Below are 19336 nucleotides of genomic sequence, written 5' to 3'. Positions count from 1 at the left end.
CTGTCTGTCTGTCTCTCTGTTTCAGGTGGCTCAGTTCCAGGCAATGGAGAGTGGCCAGAGTTGGCTGTACTTGTCCTTAAATAACTTCTGTCTTTAATGATACACAGCTGTAAATTTTCATTATTTTTTTCAGATCTTGGGCTCCCAAGTCAAGATTAGAAAAATGAAAAGGTTTCCAATTAGTGACCACCTGTGAGAGCTTTAATTTTAGGTGATTTGCCTCTTATTATGCAGAACTCCATGGCAAACAGGAAGGGTAAAATCTTATTTTTGTGGTCAAGATTTGATCTATTTCTGACATTTTAGAAATCACTTTTAAGTCTACTGCCTTATGAATTATTATTATGAGAGAGTCAAATTTCTTTTTAAAATGGTGTCTTAAAATCTTCCTATTCTTTTTTATTTGAAAGGACATGGTGTCTTCATCAGACACTTATTGCCTCTGACTGCAGCAAGTTCTTTTATCTTTCCATCCTTCTCAATGCCCACACTGCCTGACCTCCTGTCTCTCCACCTCCTGAGTCATTTTCTGATGTTAGCTATGACAAACAAAAATACTGAAGCTAACCACAATCTGAGTTTTCATTCTGTCTGAGAAATCAGCAAAATCTGACTTGCTTACAAAGGCTGAAAAGTTTATTGTTGTCATTTGATAAGTCCTTTTTTTCCTGTACTCTTACAATTGTCTTCCCTATAAGGAACGTTGTCTTCTTCTTATACAATTTTATTACTCTATTTCCTTGTGATCATGACTTATCTTTTTTCAACTATGCTGTAAAAATTTTTTCTTGATGATATCTTCAACCAATATATCTTTCCCTGTCAAGAATTGGTATATTATGTAGATTTCCATAGTGTGGATCTTCTTTAGTTGCTTAAAAGATGGTGGGTTTGAAAATCCAATTATCTTGATAAATCTATATACTTTAAACAGTTTGACAGGGTTGTTTTTCTGTTTGTGTTTTTTTTTTTGTTATATCTGAGATTAATTTCAGAGATATACAATATAAGGTGAAAATAGTTGTGTTGCCAGATCTACTGTACTTTACTCTTGGTAACCTCCAGTATACAAAAGGTACTTTCACACAGTACAGGAGAAAGAAATTTTTTCTATATCAGTTCTGTAGCAACTTACAGCTTTCTTTATTTTTACTCCCAAGATTTGACTACTCAAGAATAATTCCAAAGCGCATGATCGGTTTATATGTATTCCACAACAGTAAATTTTCCTTTTGTAGATCTCAATCCGCACTGGAGCTAAGGGAAAGAAAGTCTCATCAAAAGAGGAAAAGCTAATATGGCTAACTGCCATAAATTGTAGTACTCACCTATTTTCCCAAAGTCATTCTTTAAGGTGCCTTTTTTTAACACTTTTGATAAGGTATAGGCTGAATATTTCTGTAGGCCTGTCTGCCTGTTACCATGGAGGTCAATCTAAAATCCTTCTTTGCAAAGTTTCTTGTTTAAAGCAGGAGATGCCCAGGAAAACAGATAAGAAAAGTAATTACTGAGTAATGGAAAGATCTAAGAGGCTTCTGGTCATCTTTCCATCTGTCTATGGATAAGCCACGAAAATGTCAGAAAACAGCTTCAAAGACTCTGAAGCTGAAAGTTCACCACAATATCTAATAGTGGAAATAAATACAATTAAAAAGAACAAAAGGAATTTGAGATTCTGTCTTACATCAGCAGTGGGAAAGTAAGAATGAGTAATTAGGTTTCTGAGAAAGGGAAGAAATCAAAGCCCAAGCTCGAAAAATCAGTGTAATAGGACTTCTTTAACAGAGCACATTAATTTATTGATTTTAGTGGACAACCAGATCTGCTTTATTACTGTCTTTGGGACTTATTTGCAATCTCTCTTACTGGTAGCATGTCTCTAGGATAAACTCCTCAGGGACAAGAGAAATGGAAAAAAATTTACTTTTCCCAGCCTGATGTTATTTAAACCCCAACCAAAACCAATTAAAATACAGCATCAGTCATAAAGGGAAGTAATTCAGTTTACTTCATGTCAGAAGAATGGATGAGAGTGCTGGTGTGGGAGCAGTATTGGTGCCCAGGAGATAGAGACTTCAGGAGTTGAGCTCTTGTCACTTTCATGGGGCATGTGTTTTCTGAGCAGAAATCATGTTTTTTATTAGAATTGTGATATGGATAGTTACCCAAAGTAATTACATTGTTAATTAATTTAACACATATTTTACACTGTTTTTGTTTTTCCAGCTCAGTTTTAAACAAAAAGATGACTTTTTAGTGATGGTCTAGGATAGAATGATGAGAACCCAATTATTTCATCTCCTGGTGGCTCAGTAATGACATGTACTTGTCTGTATTAAGATTTGGAGCGGTTTAAGTTTACACCATTCTCTGTCTCAGTGCAGACATCAAAGTTGATTGAATTTCTTCTCAGCTGGTCAATTTTTATGAGATTTTTTTAAGAATAAGTTTTTTTGAGTAAACTAGAGTGGATTTTATACATTATTTGGAAATTGGCTCAGTGTAAATACAAGAATTTGAATAACATAATCTCCTTTTTGCTGTAGGGAAAGTTTTATATTGAGCCACAAGATTTTTACCAGAAATAATGCCTGGTGAGTACTGAGCTTTCCATGGAAACCAGCAAGAGACCAGGATTCCAGAAGTCAGAATTTCCTCCAGTGTATCACAAAATTGAGGGAAAGACCAGACATTCCCAGAAAAATGGAATCCCAAGAGTGATCTCCACTGAATCTGCCTGATGGGTGATTGAAGAGTGTTTGATTTCTTAAACATAAAGGAAGCTAGGAAAATTCTGTTCCTTATATTGCAAGAAGAATCCAGGCAACTAATAGAGAAGGCTGTGGATGTCCTGACATTCACAGGTTAAATAGCAGTACATCTAATTTAACCTTGAAATGCTGTGCAAAAGAATCACTTCTAGATGTGCAAGCATTTGTAAGGAATGCTGAGAAAGAATTTTGAAAGAGATCTGTTTCCATATTGTTTCAGATCTCTTTTCATGAGTGATCTGTTTAATACACTATTTTGAAAACCAGGGGACTGTTTTCAGTTTTGCATTGTTGCCTGGAAGTTGAATGTGATGCCTAAATTCTATTCCTCTCCCTTGCATTTATGCAATTCAATAAGGCCTGGGAAATGCTGGGATACTCATCCATCCCAAGATATTTGTGAGCACACTGAAGCCATCATCTCAGCTATTTTATTAGTTCTGAGAACTTGTGGAGAGTGGGTGGGAAGCAGGAAAACAGTAGAAGTCTACAAAAGGAGGAAGGAGACAGGACAAGAAAAGCCAGGGAGTTATATCTGGGATACTTAGGCTTAACTTCTTTCCCTGAAAGAATTCTGTGGTAAATAAACAAAACTTTTGTAAGCAGTTGGAAGAAAACAAGGAAGTGAGTAGGAGCTAATATGGATTTCTAAAGGATGAACCATGTCAAATACATATAATTGCCTATGGCAGTATAACAGCCATGTGAATTGAATGTCATATTTCTTTCGTTTAGAAAGGCTTTGTAGCAGTCTCACAGGACATTTTTGTAAGCTGGCAGGAGAAACATGGTTGAGGTGAAAATAATCATAGAATAGGTCCAAAACTGCTTAAAAACATGCTCAATGAGATGCTATTAATATCAGAACAGAAAGAATAGAGATCCTCATAATTCTGCCATGTGCTTTGTGGAGTTTCATTAATATCGTGCATGGTGGTACACTTATTGCACTGAGGATGATGTGAGGTTGGGAAGGACTGCACATGTTTCGGAAGGCAAGATTAGAATGCAAACAGTCTTGAAAAATGGAAGAAATGCTCTGAAAAGTTGGATGAAAGGCAGCAGGGACAACATACTGCACTTAGGAAAAACCAGCTGTACAAATACAGCATAGTGAGTCATGTGGAAAAGGTAGTTCTGCATAAAGTGATTTAGAAGCATAATGGAGGAACGGAGATCAATAGTACTGTGCGCATGTAAAAATATAAAATTGTAGTGTCTTACAACCTATGGGCATCATCTGGAGAGAGTCTAAAGGAGCAAATATATATATAGAGAGAGCAGAATTGATAAAGATTGTTCAGCAGTTTTTTAACTTTAAAAGAGTAGTAGACATATCACAGGTTTTGTGTGGATAAGTACTTTTGCACAGAATATGGGAATATTCTGTGCAAAAGGGAACATGGTCACACTTTCTGTAATACACTAGAATAAGAAGTACATGTACAAAATTTCAGGATGAAAATTTCATGTTAGACAGGACATTAGGAAAAAAGTTTGCAGTGGTAGGTATATAGTTGCACCTATTTCTTAGACAGGCTCCCAGTTTCACTCCTGAGGATCTTTAAAACAGCCTGTGGGAACTTCTCTCGAGAAAAGTAGAAATAGACTGGGGCAGAGAACTATATTTAATGTCCTGTAGAGTGTTCATATCCAACCTTATTTTTCTGTGATTTTATGTAGTCCTTGTTGACATAACAAAGGGTCAAGTATTGTTATCCTGGGCATCTGAAGAACAATTTGCCTTTGCTACATCCCTTTTAAAGGGAGACACATTGAAAGTGAGGAGGATTGGATGCAGAGCTATTGTACATTAGGACAGAAGTGAGAGTGGCTGCCTGCAGTTTTTATTGTTTTCTCTCCTTTTGTGTACCAACTAAGGTGAGAGCCTATTCATGAATGTTCCAACTTCATTTTTCATCCTTTTGGACATGGAAAGTCCAAACCTCCCACCAAAACATGCTTTTTACTATCAGAGGTGCTATTATTAATTTTTTTGTTCCAGTTACATAAAACACATTTGTACTCAATCTTTACATATGTCTCTTATCACTCTTTATGTAGTTTGGCCCTCACTCCCCTGCTCCCTCTCTCATGTAAGATACACGAGTTTTTAATAAATTTCAAGAAAAGCCCCCAAATCCAATGTCACTCCTTAGTGTGGAAGACCTGCCTTTATACTCAGTGAACTGCATTGTTTGTATTTGGCACAAATGCATACCACATTCACTTTTTTCCAGTGCCTAAAATACTTGCTACCCTTTTGTCTCTGTTGTAGCAGGCTGTTCTGGGTTCACTGATGTGTGATTTGACCAGTTTTCCTCACAAATTCCTACATCACTGCCACCTTCTTCCTTTCAGCTCCTGTCTTCATCTCCAGTTTGCCTCAAATAAAGGCTTAGCATCCTCATGCCTTCTCCTTCTTAGGGGGACCTGCCAAGGCAGCAGAAGCAAGAGTCACTAACTGGTACAGTTTAGCCTTTTGTGCTGACTCTTTTCTTAATTGTCATGGCCATTGCCCGGCAGCAGTATTAAAACTACAATCCAAACCAACTTATTGTACACCTTCTACCTGGCAGGTTAATGAGAAGGGCTTTTCAGCTGCTATTTGAGGACAAAGCTTTGGTTACAATCTGTCAATACCTCATTCAATTTTTCTTTAGAGCTGAAGGCAGCCTGAAGGCTTGAAGGCTAGACCAATTTGAGATTTTACATTTCGGTCTCTTGGAAACCCAGCAATATTTTAGATCCCTGAAAAAGTTATTTGACCTTACTGTAGGTCTGCAGCTGTGTATTTTAATAATACTTCTTGCCTGCAATGCCCTGACAGAGAAGCCCTTTCACCAGATAAAACGGCAATCCAGTTTTGGCTGTAAGTCTTCCTGCCTACTTTGAGTACCAGTCATGCTATCAAATGGAGATATCAAGCTGCTTTTTCCCAGGTGAAGTGAGAGCTTTGGCAGATGGGCCTTGTCAGATGGCCAGTCATCAAATGGTAGTTTCCTTTTTGAGATAGCTGGACGATGTTGAAAACTTTTTCTTAGGTTCTCAGTGGTAGCATCCCCTTTTTCTGGGCTAATCACATCTCCTGCCATTTCAGATGTTTGTGACTGGTGTGTGTAAATGCATTTGATGAAGGCATCCTGTGTATGGTCTTCACACTTTGCAACACAACCTTTAGGAAGGAATTAGTTTTGCATGTAGTTCAGATTTGGATTCAGGGCAGTATTTTCTTTTCATGCTGAAGATCACCCTGTCTGGTGACTAAGGAAAAAGTCTAGTGAGATAAAACTGCATGTTGCAGTGGTCCAAAGAAAGAGTCAGGAAAACTTTCCCCACTCATTGGATGCAGCTAACTCTGCTTTGTGGGTGAGGCATCCAAAAGTGCAAGTAAGGTTTGATGGAAGTAATTCCCAGATGAATGTCAATCTTGGGATTTTCAAAACCTCCAGTGCAGATTATTTGCCCTGTGTTTTCCTTATAGTGGTTAGACAGCAACTTAGAAGATATTTTTCTATATTTCATCCAGAGTACTCCAATATATAACATTAAGATTTTTTGGAGTGGTCCTGAGCTTCAAAATCACTAAATACTTTAAAATAACTTGGATAGAGTCTTCAGCTTAGGTTGTTATACAAATTTCAGTTCACGATGTTGCAATTTAAAAGACAAGAGAGGTGATTTTTAATCTTTCTTCTAAATACTATAAATTAATGCTGTTTTGGTACTATATGTATGAGATCACTTCAACTTGTAAATAAGTCTAATTTAATATACCTCAGTGACATGCAGATTCATGCAAGCTAGCTGGATTTGATTTTAACTCTTCCTGTTTATGTCCTGTATATTAAGCACTTAGAGTGACAGCCTCCTTCATTGTGTAAATGCCATTAATTCATGTTATTTTGATTCTTCTGAAATAAGTTTTGCATTAGCATACATATCATGCAATTGCCATTTGAATTCAGCTGTGTCAGGATTGACTGTTGCAGCCACAAAAATGGGGCATCATAGATTTGTTATGTCATGTGGAATTTGATGAAATTTCAAACTAGTACTGTTTGTGCATGTTACTTTATAAAAAATGTATACTGGAACTTCTGACATTTTCTTTTTTGAGCTTTTTTTCTAGTACTTGTGTGTACATTTCAGCACTTTCCATAGGATATATTTCTTCTTTCACTCATTTTTCTGTGGTGAACTTCAGTACTTAGTTACTTTGAAGGGTAATGGCTGAGTAAGTTGAATTTAATTTCCTCTAATGCCAGTAACAAGTGATCAAACCAATAGCTTGTCAAATTTCTTGAGTACCTGCAACCATCCTGTTTTCATTTGGGCATTCTCATTTGGTTCATTTTGTGACACCTTTGTGTAACATAAGCCATGAGATCTGCCATGAGAACAGAATCATCTGACTTTGATGTTAGCAGCTGTGCTAGGAATCTAACTACCCTGAATTTCCTCTCTAGCTGTCAGAGAGAGAAGGGTGCTTAAGGTGTGGATGAACCCACTGATCTTGAACCTCTGGAGTTGTATTTCCCTCTTTCTACCTTCATTGCCTAAAATGAGGTAGGGTAAATCAGGACATCAGACCTGAAGTCTTTACTTGTGCAGCTCCTTCTAGAGGTTCAGCAAAGAGGTGTTGAATCTTTGAACTTTTGCACCCTGAAGTGTGAGATAAGGTTGGTGATTTAATCTGAATCTGTTCAAAATTCCTGTGCAGTGAGTAGCAATAGAAGCAGCATCAAAGGTACATTTTTAGATCCTAACTTAGGTCACATGTGAAATGAAAAAATACTACAATCAAAATCAAACCCAACTTTACTCAGTATTGCTGCCTCACATAATAGGCAATCTGATGGTGCCTTATTACTGAATATGGGCAGGAGAAGAAAGTGCATAAGACCATTATTTTTCTTAATTTGTTGAATAAACATGTAAGTAATTTTTGTCTTCTAAAATGGGAAAAAAAGTAAGATTATCCAAGTTCCATCCACGGACTCCAATTTAGACACTACAAGATTGTGAAAACTGGCAACCCCCCCCCAATACAGAAGCCTGAATGTGAACAGATAAATAGTGAATAAAAGATCTAAGCTCAATTGCAAGATATTAAAAAAGTAATTTACATTGGGGAAAATTACTGAAAGAAAATATATTAGCACTAGTAAGATATTACAGTATCTATATATTGAATTTAAAATTAAAAGTAACTATTGTATCATCTAGTCAGGCTTCAATTTTTTCCCTTCTATGACACCTTATAGCCTGTGTCTGACTCCAGTGCATCTCCTAGGTGTGTATCTATTCTTGACTGGTTTGCAGAAGAACAGTCATAAGCAAGGGAACTTTTTGTTTCTTACAAAAACTATTTCATTGTTAAAAAGTGTTCCTAATTCATCATTTTAATTTGTCTGGCTTCTACTGTTAGCTTTCTATTCTTATTCTTGTTATAATTTTTTATGCCAGATTACACAGAACCTTAATTCCTAGTATTTTCTCTGTGTGAATCCACTTAGAACAATTGAAGCACCTTTCAATATGTGTTTCAATAAACTAACATTATTTAGCTCTTTAGATCTTTTTCTGCAAACCATCTTCTTCAGTGTTATCATTTTCATTTTTTCTATGACTTCTTCAGTTTTTAAAATATTAAAACTGTGATCAAAAATCTGTATGTAATACTAATCATAATTTGTATGAGTTTCATATGCAGAGGAACATTAATTCATTATTGCTTTTGTGTGTACAGTCTGGGGAAGCAGTTTCTTCTTGCCATGATGTTATTGGGACTAATATGAGAGGATGCCTTGTTATATCCCCTCATCTCAAATTTTGTGTGGCACCTATATTCTATAACATAGTATTTCCATCCTCTTATCCCTTTTAATGCATAGGCCACAGGCCAGTGATCCTGCCATTATAACCTTGCATTTGGCTGTATTAAAGCATATTTTAGGTTATTTGATCAAGCTAACCAAGTAATTCCGATAACTTGTCATAATTCCTTGTTCTTATTGTTATTTGTGTTTCCACCCTTATTCTTATTTTTGTATGTTTCTCCCTCATTTTTTCTGGTAGATCATTTTGATAATTTCACTGGGAAGTGTTTTTGACATGTCAGTTAATCAGTTTTCAGCCCATTTAGCTGGTACTTTATTGATATTATATAGTGCCAACTTTTTAATCAGCCATATGTTACTGAATGAATTGCTTTACAAAGTCCAAGATAGGCAATTTCATTTGACAAATCTGTAATCTTACAAAAATCATGTTGCTATGATGAGTATTATTTTCTCTAAATCCATTCTGGCTGCCACTTATTACATTAATGTTCTTTACTCTTTACCAACTAGGCTTTTTATCAGCTTGCTCTTTCTTTTGTCTTGCTTGATGTTAGGCTAAGCACTTGGGTTGCTTGTTCTTTAAAAATTAATGGCACATTAGCATTCTTCCGGAATTTCCCTGCTATTTCAAGATTTATCAAAAATTAATGGAAGAGATGCCCTCGGTTATTTGGGCTTGTTGATTTGAATATAATTATCCCTAGCAGATGCTGTCTGGTATTCTCTTCAGTTACTAATTCTTGATTAGTAGAATCTGTGTTTGCCAAGCTAAAATGTAAAATACGGAACGTTGCCAAATCTTAAGCTTTGTGTTTATGCTGTTTGTAAAGCCATGAGTCCTTAAGCATGCCCTATCTTATCTTTCAATATGATAAAAGTAATGAATAGATATAAGACAAAATCTGTTACCAGAAAGAGTTGAAAGCTTTATAGTTATAATTACAGATATAATTATGGGAAACATTAAATATGGATGAAAACTTTGCACTTAGAGTTTAAAAGATAACACAGATTTTGTTGTTGGATTAAAAACAGGAAACTGGCTCTGAAAGTATGGTACATGAAACTTTAGATTTAAATTTGACCAAAAGTAAAATATTTAAAAATGACCCTTGGGAATACTCAGGAATATTAAGATTATAAAACATCAGAGGAAGAATTATGCCTAAACAAATCTGCAGTCCTTAAACCAGAGAGTTACTCTCTGACATTTCTTTCATTTTCACCAGTGATTTTGGATGACAGTCCTAGATTCTCTCAAACCTGTAATGGCTCCAGCAGCAGCATTGTTCTAAGTTACCATCTATTTCTGCACCAATTAGAAGGTGTATCAGTAAAACTCAATTGCAGTATGGTGCCATTTCACTGAAGTTAACAATCATATGTGTGTCTCACTACAGGGACAAGACTGAGTGCAAAGTTGAAAAAATTATGCCCAATCATAATGACTTACTACTGCAAATTTTACAGATATCAATATCCGTGATTTATTTGTTAATATTGTCCTTGTTAAGCTGAGATCATAATGGGGTAATAATTATTAAAATAGTAAACAGAAGACTTTGTGATACAAACAAAGCTGTTCCAAATACAATAGCACAATATTGTTACTATTCTAACAATTGTGCAGAAGCAGCTGTTATTATTGTTAGGCCCGTAAAAAGAGCACTAGTGTAAGGAAGTAGTCTAGGAGCTATCTCTTGACAGCAGTGTATGTTTGTTGTATGTGCAGAGTTTCCCACTTAGAGAAGGAAAAGAAGAAGGAGAAAAGTACTTGATTGGATGAGCACACAAAGAATTAAGACATGGCTTTGGAAATAAGAGATACATATAAAAGGAAAAATCAAAGGAAATTTGCCTAGGTACTTAGATTGCTTTCATGGTCACTATGCAACAAATAAACTTTAACCTTTCTCAATTTCACTTTTTTGCAAGGAATCAGATAAAAAGCAAGAAATTTTCCATCTAGGCTTCCTGTCTTTCAACTTCCCAGAGTTTCTGAAAACAAATGTAACTTGGAATACTAAATAAAAATTCAAATATTTTTACTACCTAATGGTATCATCAGGTGTATAGCAATTGCCATGAATTATCTGAGCCTTTAATAGGATAAGGTCTAATTAGAAAAGTAATTTAAAACTTCCTTTCTGCACAATGTTTCTGTATAATATTGTCATAAAAATCTTAACCACAGATTTTCTCATTTCTATTGGTATAGAATTACAGCAATTAATTATAGTTATGCCATGAGTATTTTTTCTTTTTATCTCTGTAAATTCTCTTCCTTAAGGAAATTCTTTTGGTTGGAGAACAAGATTATATGCTCTATAACTGGCTGAAGGTACAGGGGGAAAACAAACTAAGGCTAAGGACTTGGCTGATCATAGGAAGTGTCATTTTTTTTTTAACTTGAAGGGTTTTTAACTTGATGCACTTACCCCTGGGCAGGCATTTGGTGTTACTGATGTATTCAAGATGCTTAAGTAGGACACATAGCTCTCAGAGACCTGGGACCTCCTAGATCAGCATCTAAATACTGATGGCTACCATGAGGCATCCCCAAGGCAGCAGTAATCAGTGTGAGGAAAATAAAATTGAGTTACAAGTTTTGGCTATTTACATTGCCTCAGTTGTGGGAGGGAGCTTTAAATCTAGAGTGTGAAGTGTTGGTGATTAAACAACTTATTCTGCATTTGGTGTGAGAATCTGTTCTTTTTTATGATTCATTGAATTAGAAATATATTTGTAAAAAATAAGTTTTTGTTTGCTACCCTAGCAATTAGCATTTTCTATATCAGATTTGTGACTTGAGAGGTTCCACTACTATTAATATACATCTATACATATTTTGCTTTTGTATTCTGTTGTTTCAAAAAAAGCACCAAAAAACCAGGATGCTTATGACACAGCTGACCTTACTTTCCCAGTATGAATTCAGCTTTTAATTTACATCTCATTTCATAAAATACTGATGTGAGATAAAATTTAAAGCTTTAAAAAATAGTTTGTGGACTATAATAATTGTGTTGAATAGTGCAGGGAAGTTGTTTTGTGGTAGTAGATGACCCTGATTTTCAGAATAAAGACAAATTATTAGATATCATTGACCTATATATGTAAGAGAGCAGTGTATTAATATTCATCAGATAACTTGTCTAAAGTCAATGTAGAAACACAGTATTACTTCATCAGAAAGCATTTACTGAGAGATCCTAGCTCAGCATTCATTTAATTTGAGCTTCAGGAAAAAGGTCTGTGTAACATGGAGTTCTCTGGATTTATTTATTTATTGCTAGAGTCTCACTAGCTTGGTGCTTTTCCCTTGTGTTCTGGCAATATGGCAAAGCAGAAGCATCTCTTCTGAAACATATAGGATTGGATTATTTTTTTTCAAAATTCCATGTTCAGTTAGATGTCTAGCAAAAGAAAAAACGTATAATTCTTGATATCTAAAAGAAAAATCTTTTATCAGTCATGTGATCTAAGCTTATTTTGGTATTAGTACTTTCTATACAGCAGTGTCCATTTTTTGTTTAGGTTCTATCACTTTCTGAATTTGTTGCTTGACATTAAATCACAGTTACTGAGAGTAATCTTTAAAGTCTTCAGAACTGCATAATCATTCTCTGTTCTCAAAGGTTTTTGTTCTCCTTCATCATATGCTTGGTGTGATTTTGATGTAGCTGGGTTCATAGGGTCTCCCAGGTCTCTAATGGAAATAGATAGCACAGAACACAGTGCCAATTCCTCTGAGCCCCAGTTAATGTATTGCTCCCTCTTTGGAAGCTGCACCATTGCTACTTATTTGCATCATGGTTGACCAGCCATTTTTTATGTCTGCTATGATATTTTTAACATGCAGTATCTCTCCAGTCAGCAGCTGGGCAGCCTGGTTTTGTACAGGGACAAACACAGGGTTCCTTTTAACAAATACAGAAAACCTTTCAGCTCCAGTTAAGTTTTACTTATTAACTTCTTTACTTAATCAACCATTTCAAATTATTCCTTATACCTTAACAATAAACCAATAAGTACACTACTTAGGTTTTTTTTGGGGTTTTTTTTTCAGATTTTCTGGACCTGGAAACTGCACAAGAAGCTTTCTAATTTGGAATGGCTTTCTGGTGTTATCCTAGAAAATTAATAGAATACCAGAATTAAAAAAAATCCCTTTTTTTTCCCCCCATCTCTATTTTCAGCAGAGAAAGTCAGGCTAGCAGAAAACAGGAAGCTAGAATCTTCCATGGTAATTTGTCTCTTAGGGTGTGAAAACCCCTCTTTGAAGAACTGATCTGATAAGGAGAAGGTGCTGAAAGAGGGATTGTTCTCACATGAGCGCATGGTGGTTGAAAGACCAGTTTTGTAACAGATGCCATGGAAAACAGGCACTGTACTCCCAAGTGATATCAATTCATGTCCTTCATGTGGTATACATATGTATGTAATCATAACATTCTTCAGGCACTTAAAAACATGTCAGAGTAACAGTCCTATGTCTTTTGCAACAATCTTGGTATTGAAGGATGCCTATCAAGTGAAGTAGAGTCAATTATCTCCTTCCCCATCCTTGGTGTTCCTGTAGAGAACTAATTTCTCAGCTCGCCTGTTGGGTTGATGCTGCACTCCACAGACTCTGCACAGAAATATTGTGGGACTATTGGGACAAATTATTTCTTGTTCATAAATTTATCTAGGCAATTTATCCTGTTCAGCAAGACATTTAAGCACGTTGCCTAACTGGACTTTTGAGATGCTTAAAACTAGTTATGGGCTGAATCAGTATCTCAGTACTTAATTGATAATGAGTATGGTCAATGAGGAATAAAATTTAAATCATCTTATACTGAAAACATCTGGTGGTATTCTAGCCACTTCTAGATATCTAATGTTCTCTAGTCCATGTGTACCAGTCTATGCTTATTTGTGTCTTGAGGCAGAACACAACTTCCCGAAGGACAGTGATCCAAAAAGGCCTGTATCTGTACAGTTACTATAAGCAGAGAACCTCCATTTTTAGCCTAAATCATACTCAGTGCACAGAGACAGCTTTTTTTTTTTTCCCTTCAAGAGGAGGTTAAATTAAAAAAATTATCTAAGTTTAAAGAAAGCACTTAAGTGAATGCTTTGCATTGCAGTGATTGAGAGCCAGCAATGCTTTTAATAATATTCCCTCACGCTGCTGCCCTCTTGGGATTTGAGGGATTTTCTAATGCAAGCCATAATGTGTAATTCATTGACTACTAGTAGCTGGGGATCTGAATCTGCCTGTGCCAATGAATAATTCTAATTTCTAAAAATATATGTAAAATATTGTTTTATGTTAATCCCATATATGATAATGGCTTTTGGATAGCAGTATCATAAATCTAACATAAAGCATGAAACTGGGTATGAATTAACATCTAGTTTAAAGAAATTAGGGTGAACAGATTAATTTTGAAATACTTGAATGACATGTGCTGAGCATGTTTACAAACCTGGAACAAATACACATATGCTTGTGGATCTGTCTGTCTTTTTAGTTATGCACACTGCTACATTTCAGGGTGTTCTTTAAAACCATCTGGAATTGTACATGTCTGTGTGTGCATCCATGCAGATATATATGTCTCTCTGGTATCATGAAGAAATGGCTACAGGATAGATACCACAATTATTATTTATCTGCATTTATAATTGCCTAGGAAAAAATTTTGTAGGATGTTTTGTTTTCACACTGGCAGGTTTCAAATAATGTAATGCTATTCCATGCAGTGCATAAAAGCAATAAAAAAACATAATTAAAGCTTCTGTTCACCCAGTTTAGTTGTCAAAATACTTCTGTGAGTTAGATTAAAGGAAAAGGACTTTCAGAAGAACAAGAAGATGCTAATTATATTAAAGGGCAGGCTGAAAAGTTTCACCTTTTCTGTGGACAAGCGAGATAATTTGAAATTTTGTATTTTAAGACACTGGTTGATGCCTCTGGATAACAGAGTGAATACAACAGCATTTTTTTCATAACTTTCAGCAATTCATTTTGGGTGTTTTATATAAATAGTTTGTGCAGTAACCAGGAAGTCAAAATTAACCTGAATAAGAATGGAAAATGCTATTGCCTTTTTTTTCCTCAGACCAGAACTCATTGTGATTAGCTTTTTATGTCTGATTTGAAATTGCCCTAGAACTGAACCAAAAATCAGGATTTTTCATTTTCTACGTGAGAGTACAAGCGGGGAGAAAAATGGTTGTTGCTTAGCTGTGTGCTCATTCAGCAGAATTGGAGTCTTATTTGTACCTTTCTTCTCTTGGATTTGCCCAGCAGCCCTATAGCACAAGTAACATGAGTCCCCATTTCTGGGCTGTGTTGCTTTGCAGATCCTGGCAGGGACCTGCTCAGGGTGGAGGGGGTGGTTTCCTAAGGTTACCTCTTAACTAAATTCTGGGAAAATGGGGTGATCAGTCTGTGGCAAAGGATTGTGTATTGTGATCATTAACTAGGCACTGTAAGAGATTAGGGGGAATCAACTGCCTAAGCTTCTCCTTCCCAAAGTTTGGGAGTATTTAGATAACCCATATTTATGCGTCCATGCCATAGGTATATATTTAATAGCACAGAGAGCAACAACCTTGTCCTCCTTATCCTTTTAGTTTCTGTGGCCCTTAGTGCTGGGACTACCTAAATTCCTGTTGTGCTTCAGTGTGACAATGCCTCCAGCAGCTCAACCACACTTGCTAGAGAAACTGGGAAAACAAGTAGTGCTCAGCCTCTGACTGTAGGGGGTTAGAATATAAGAAAATAAAGATAGTGTAGAAAGTAATCTTACCCCTAAGGAGTTGCAGCTGGGCCAATTATCAAATATTAAGAACAGGCCTGACTTTAACAGGCCACAGCTGTAACCAATGAGAAGCAGAGTGCTATAAAAGAGTGGGTTGGGTGGTTGAGAAGGGAACTGGAGTCAGTTGGCTACTTGGTGAAGAGGAAAGAGTCAGTGCTTGGAGGAGCTGCCCATGAGAAACACCAAGAAGGTATGAAACTTTTATGATAAGGAGACAACAGTATGGAACCTTGCAATAAGATGACAACATCTGACAACAGTAAAAATAGCCAACACTGTGACATTGTGTTGGGGCACTGGCCCTTGTCTCGTGATCTTTCTATTTTAAAATACGGTTGCTTATATAAATTACCTTGCCCCAGTTCAAACCAGTTCAGATTTTTTCGTCTCTTATACCAAATCATTGGACTGACCTAAAAGTAAGTCAGAGATCTGTTTCAGTCACAGCAGTGCCTAGATACTAATTGCACTAGACATGTAGTGGTTTGGCTTCTTTCCTGTGACCCTTCATCTGTGATGGGAACCTGTACTGAGCAAGTTACAAGAGGCTGAATACATACTCTAGTGATCCACAAGTGTATGTGTATGACAAGTCATCCACAAGCATCCTTCTAAGGAGTGTCAAAGCAAGCACAGGTAATGCCATTGTAAGTCAAAGTCATAGTACTGACTCTAGTTCAACACACTCTCAGGATCTGCAAAGGAGCCTGAAATACTGTCTTCAAATTGCATTAAAAAACAGTTGGGGCTGCTGAATGTTAACTCTTCTATTTCTTGGAGAGTCTCCATTTTTTTATGGAGTCTCTACACATTAGTATGAAATTTCTGCTGGTAGTATTTGTACTGTCATTACATAAGGATGAAGTTTTAGGAGTGTGTTAGCTTGCCCTTTGCAATAACTGCTTAATTAATGAAAACAGTGTGTACCAAAGAACATCAGATAGTAAAAATAACAGCTGATGAACTTTTCCCTTTAGTCCTCTCACTTTCAAATATTTAGTTTTGCTATGAATTGAGTTTATGTAACAACTTAATTTTGTATTTTTCACAGAAACGTAACCTGGAATAATTTAGCTATCCCAGACACCCACTGTTCCAGAGAGCTAGAAGAAGGTTACCAATGCCCACCTGGATTTAAATGCATGGACCTTGAAGATCTGGGACTTAGCAGGCAAGAGCTGGGCTACAGTGGCTTTAATGAGATAGGTCTGTCTTACTGGTAAAATCCATTTCAGTATCCATTTAAAACTGTTTTTGAAATGAATGGAACAGATAGTTCATGTCTGTGATGAAAAGACATCAAGTGCAATCAGTATTCTACTCAGGTAGAGCACATGCCAGAAAGAGAAGTTGTGCTATTTGCTTTGCAGTTATGGTATATTTTTGCATTGCCTGGGATCCCAGGATTTAAATACCTTTAAAACATGTCTTTATAAGGAGTTAACTGTTGATTATCACCAGTATGCAAATGCAATGACTAATTTCTGGTTTTATATTTGATTCATTTTAGAGCATAAAATCCCTTCTGTTTGTCTAATTTTAGTAGTAATTCCTATAAAAAAATCAGAATTACTTTGATAATCATCTTGTTACTAAGGAGAAGATGGGACAAAAAATGATATCCTGTATCTGTGGCAATCTTAATCCGAACTGTGTAAGTCAGAACATCAGCCAGAAAAATGATTGAGAGTCAGGTGGATTTTGCAATACAGGTCCAATTTGTGTTCTGTGCAAAACCCTGCAGTTACCAGGAAAATACATTCTCTGACAGCTGCAATGCGTTGTGCCATCCCCATGAGGAAATGAGTGTAGAACACAAAAGCAGGAAAGGTGGCAAGAGCATGGGCAGCTGTGGTAAGATCCACATCCAAATGGAATATATGCAGTTACTCTGTCAAAACATTGTGGTTATTTCACATTTATTGAGCAGACAAAGGTCCGACAGAAGCCTGTAGCTGTAAATTTTCATTTCAGGACAGGTAGGAAAGTACCTTCAAATGACAGAGCATACCCACAGGGTGAGTTCTTTCTGATGCATTGCTTTGACTCTGATAAGGATTTTTTTGTGTGGGTTTTTGGTTTTTTTTTCATTCTTCTGGCTTGAGCTCCAGACTGTTATCCTGGCCTCAGCTGAATTGGAAGGTAATGAAAAGGTATAGTGACTGAAATCCAAGAAGTTTTTTTGAGTATTGAAAGCCTTTGTAGCAGAAATTGCTTCAGTTGGTCCCTGAATATTCAGGTTTCTGGATATACACAATGAGCCACAGAGTTTCAAGGAAGTCTCAGAGTCCTGCTACAAGTACTCTGGAATACCAAATAATTAATGAACAAAACCTGCCATTTATGTCCTTTCTTTTCACTTGTGAGAAAGGGAGAAAAACCTGATTTCAGCCAAGCTACCTTCTGTTCCCTCTGCAAGTCAGAAGTATACCATTTGTTCCAGTACTGTTAAATAGATAACACCATAGATAGTACCAAATCTTCTATAATTTTTTTTTCTTCTGTAGATCTCAAAGGATAATCCTATCTCTGTCAGCCTTCAGATTTACTGTGATGCCTGGATGAAAGTGGGCTGAGTTCACGCTAGAACCTAAAACCATCCACATTCAAGTTCTGTAGTTCCAGGTAGTTTGGAAGAGCATGAGGTAGGGATATTGCCAGAATAATTAGGCCTCAGATTGAAATCACTCTTCTTATCTTGTTATGAGAAAAGTATTTTTTGGCATTGAAAGCTGTTGTTCCAGCTGCCCACCAGGGAAAACCAGTTGCAGTGTCTTAGAAAAGCTTCAGTGGGTAGAAGAGTTGAATGAGAGTGCTTAATAAAGGACACCAGCTTGTTTTTAATGATGGGGGCAGGTTGGCAAAGACAGGTGAAATAGTTTGTCCATGGATGCCTTCAAAACAAGCTAAAAAAACAAGGCGGAAACTCTGGTCTCCTGAGTCACAGTGTTATGCCTTATCAATATTTATTTCTGAGTATTGCATTTTAAAGGTCAGAGATTGCTAATAGACCTAGGAGACTTATAATGAAAGACTTATTGTTTTTGTCTAGAAATAGGGAACCAGGATATAACACTCCTCAGAATAGTAGCCAGAAGTTAAATTGAATATCAATTGAAGGCTGATAACTAAATTTTAAAATACTGGATAAAACACAGAAGCTTTCCTAAAAAGTGTTAAATAAGCTTCCTCAAATTAGGATTATTATGAAAAGGATTATAACCTGCAAGTTCAATATTTTATAAATATCCATTTTGTAATGCATCTTTTTGTGTGCGGGTAAGTAATTAAATAAATATTTTCTATCTAATTATACTACTTTTTTGGTACATTCATTGGTATTTCATTTGCAGATATTATGATGCAGCCTGTCCTGTTGGATCCTCAAATCTATCATTACAAAAATCACAAGAGTGTAGCAGTTTGGCAGCAACTGTATAATTAGTAACTCTTGATTTGTGGCATATAAGTACAAGCTATTTGAATTTGATAATTTCTGTTTTTTTTTTCTTCTCTTAAAAGGAAAAAGGATGGATTTTTACCATTTTATTACTGGGTGAAGACCAAACTGTCCTAATCAGATAAAAGTTATCAGAGTTTTTAATATTGTGACTATGCCAATTAGGTAGCTTTGTATTTGGAAAATACCTTGATTTTGGCCATGCCCTGGTCCCATTTTTATAAGTGGCTTTGACTTTAAAGGATGAAGGTTGGAAAGATGATAGTGTACGTCTTGGTACTTATTTAAATAAATAAAATATATTTCTTTTCCAAGTTTTCTATTTTTAATTTTGAGGTGTTCGAGTTACCTGTTTTATGTATGTTTCCATGCAAGTATATATGTATTGTTTAAGGAAGAACATCGTTGTAGACTACTGATAGATGTGAAGTTATCTTGTCA

At 36.1% G+C, this 19336-nt stretch overlaps 1 protein-coding gene across 1 annotated transcript in view; it reads left to right on the top strand.

Moving 5' to 3' along the window:
- The window catches only part of NALCN (sodium leak channel, non-selective), a 227383-nt gene that overhangs the window by 35418 nt on the left and 172629 nt on the right, over window positions 1–19336 (top strand). Inside the window, exon 7 of the mRNA XM_066545152.1 lies at window positions 16487–16641. Coding sequence (XP_066401249.1) covers window positions 16487–16641 — 155 coding nt within the window. The remainder of the gene's footprint in view (window positions 1–16486; window positions 16642–19336) is intronic.

Source organism: Molothrus aeneus, chromosome 2 (assembly GCF_037042795.1).
Source record: "Molothrus aeneus isolate 106 chromosome 2, BPBGC_Maene_1.0, whole genome shotgun sequence".
NCBI lineage: Eukaryota > Metazoa > Chordata > Aves > Passeriformes > Icteridae > Molothrus > Molothrus aeneus.
Note: the sequence above shows the minus strand (reverse complement) of the source record. Positions and strands in the feature narration are given on the sequence as shown.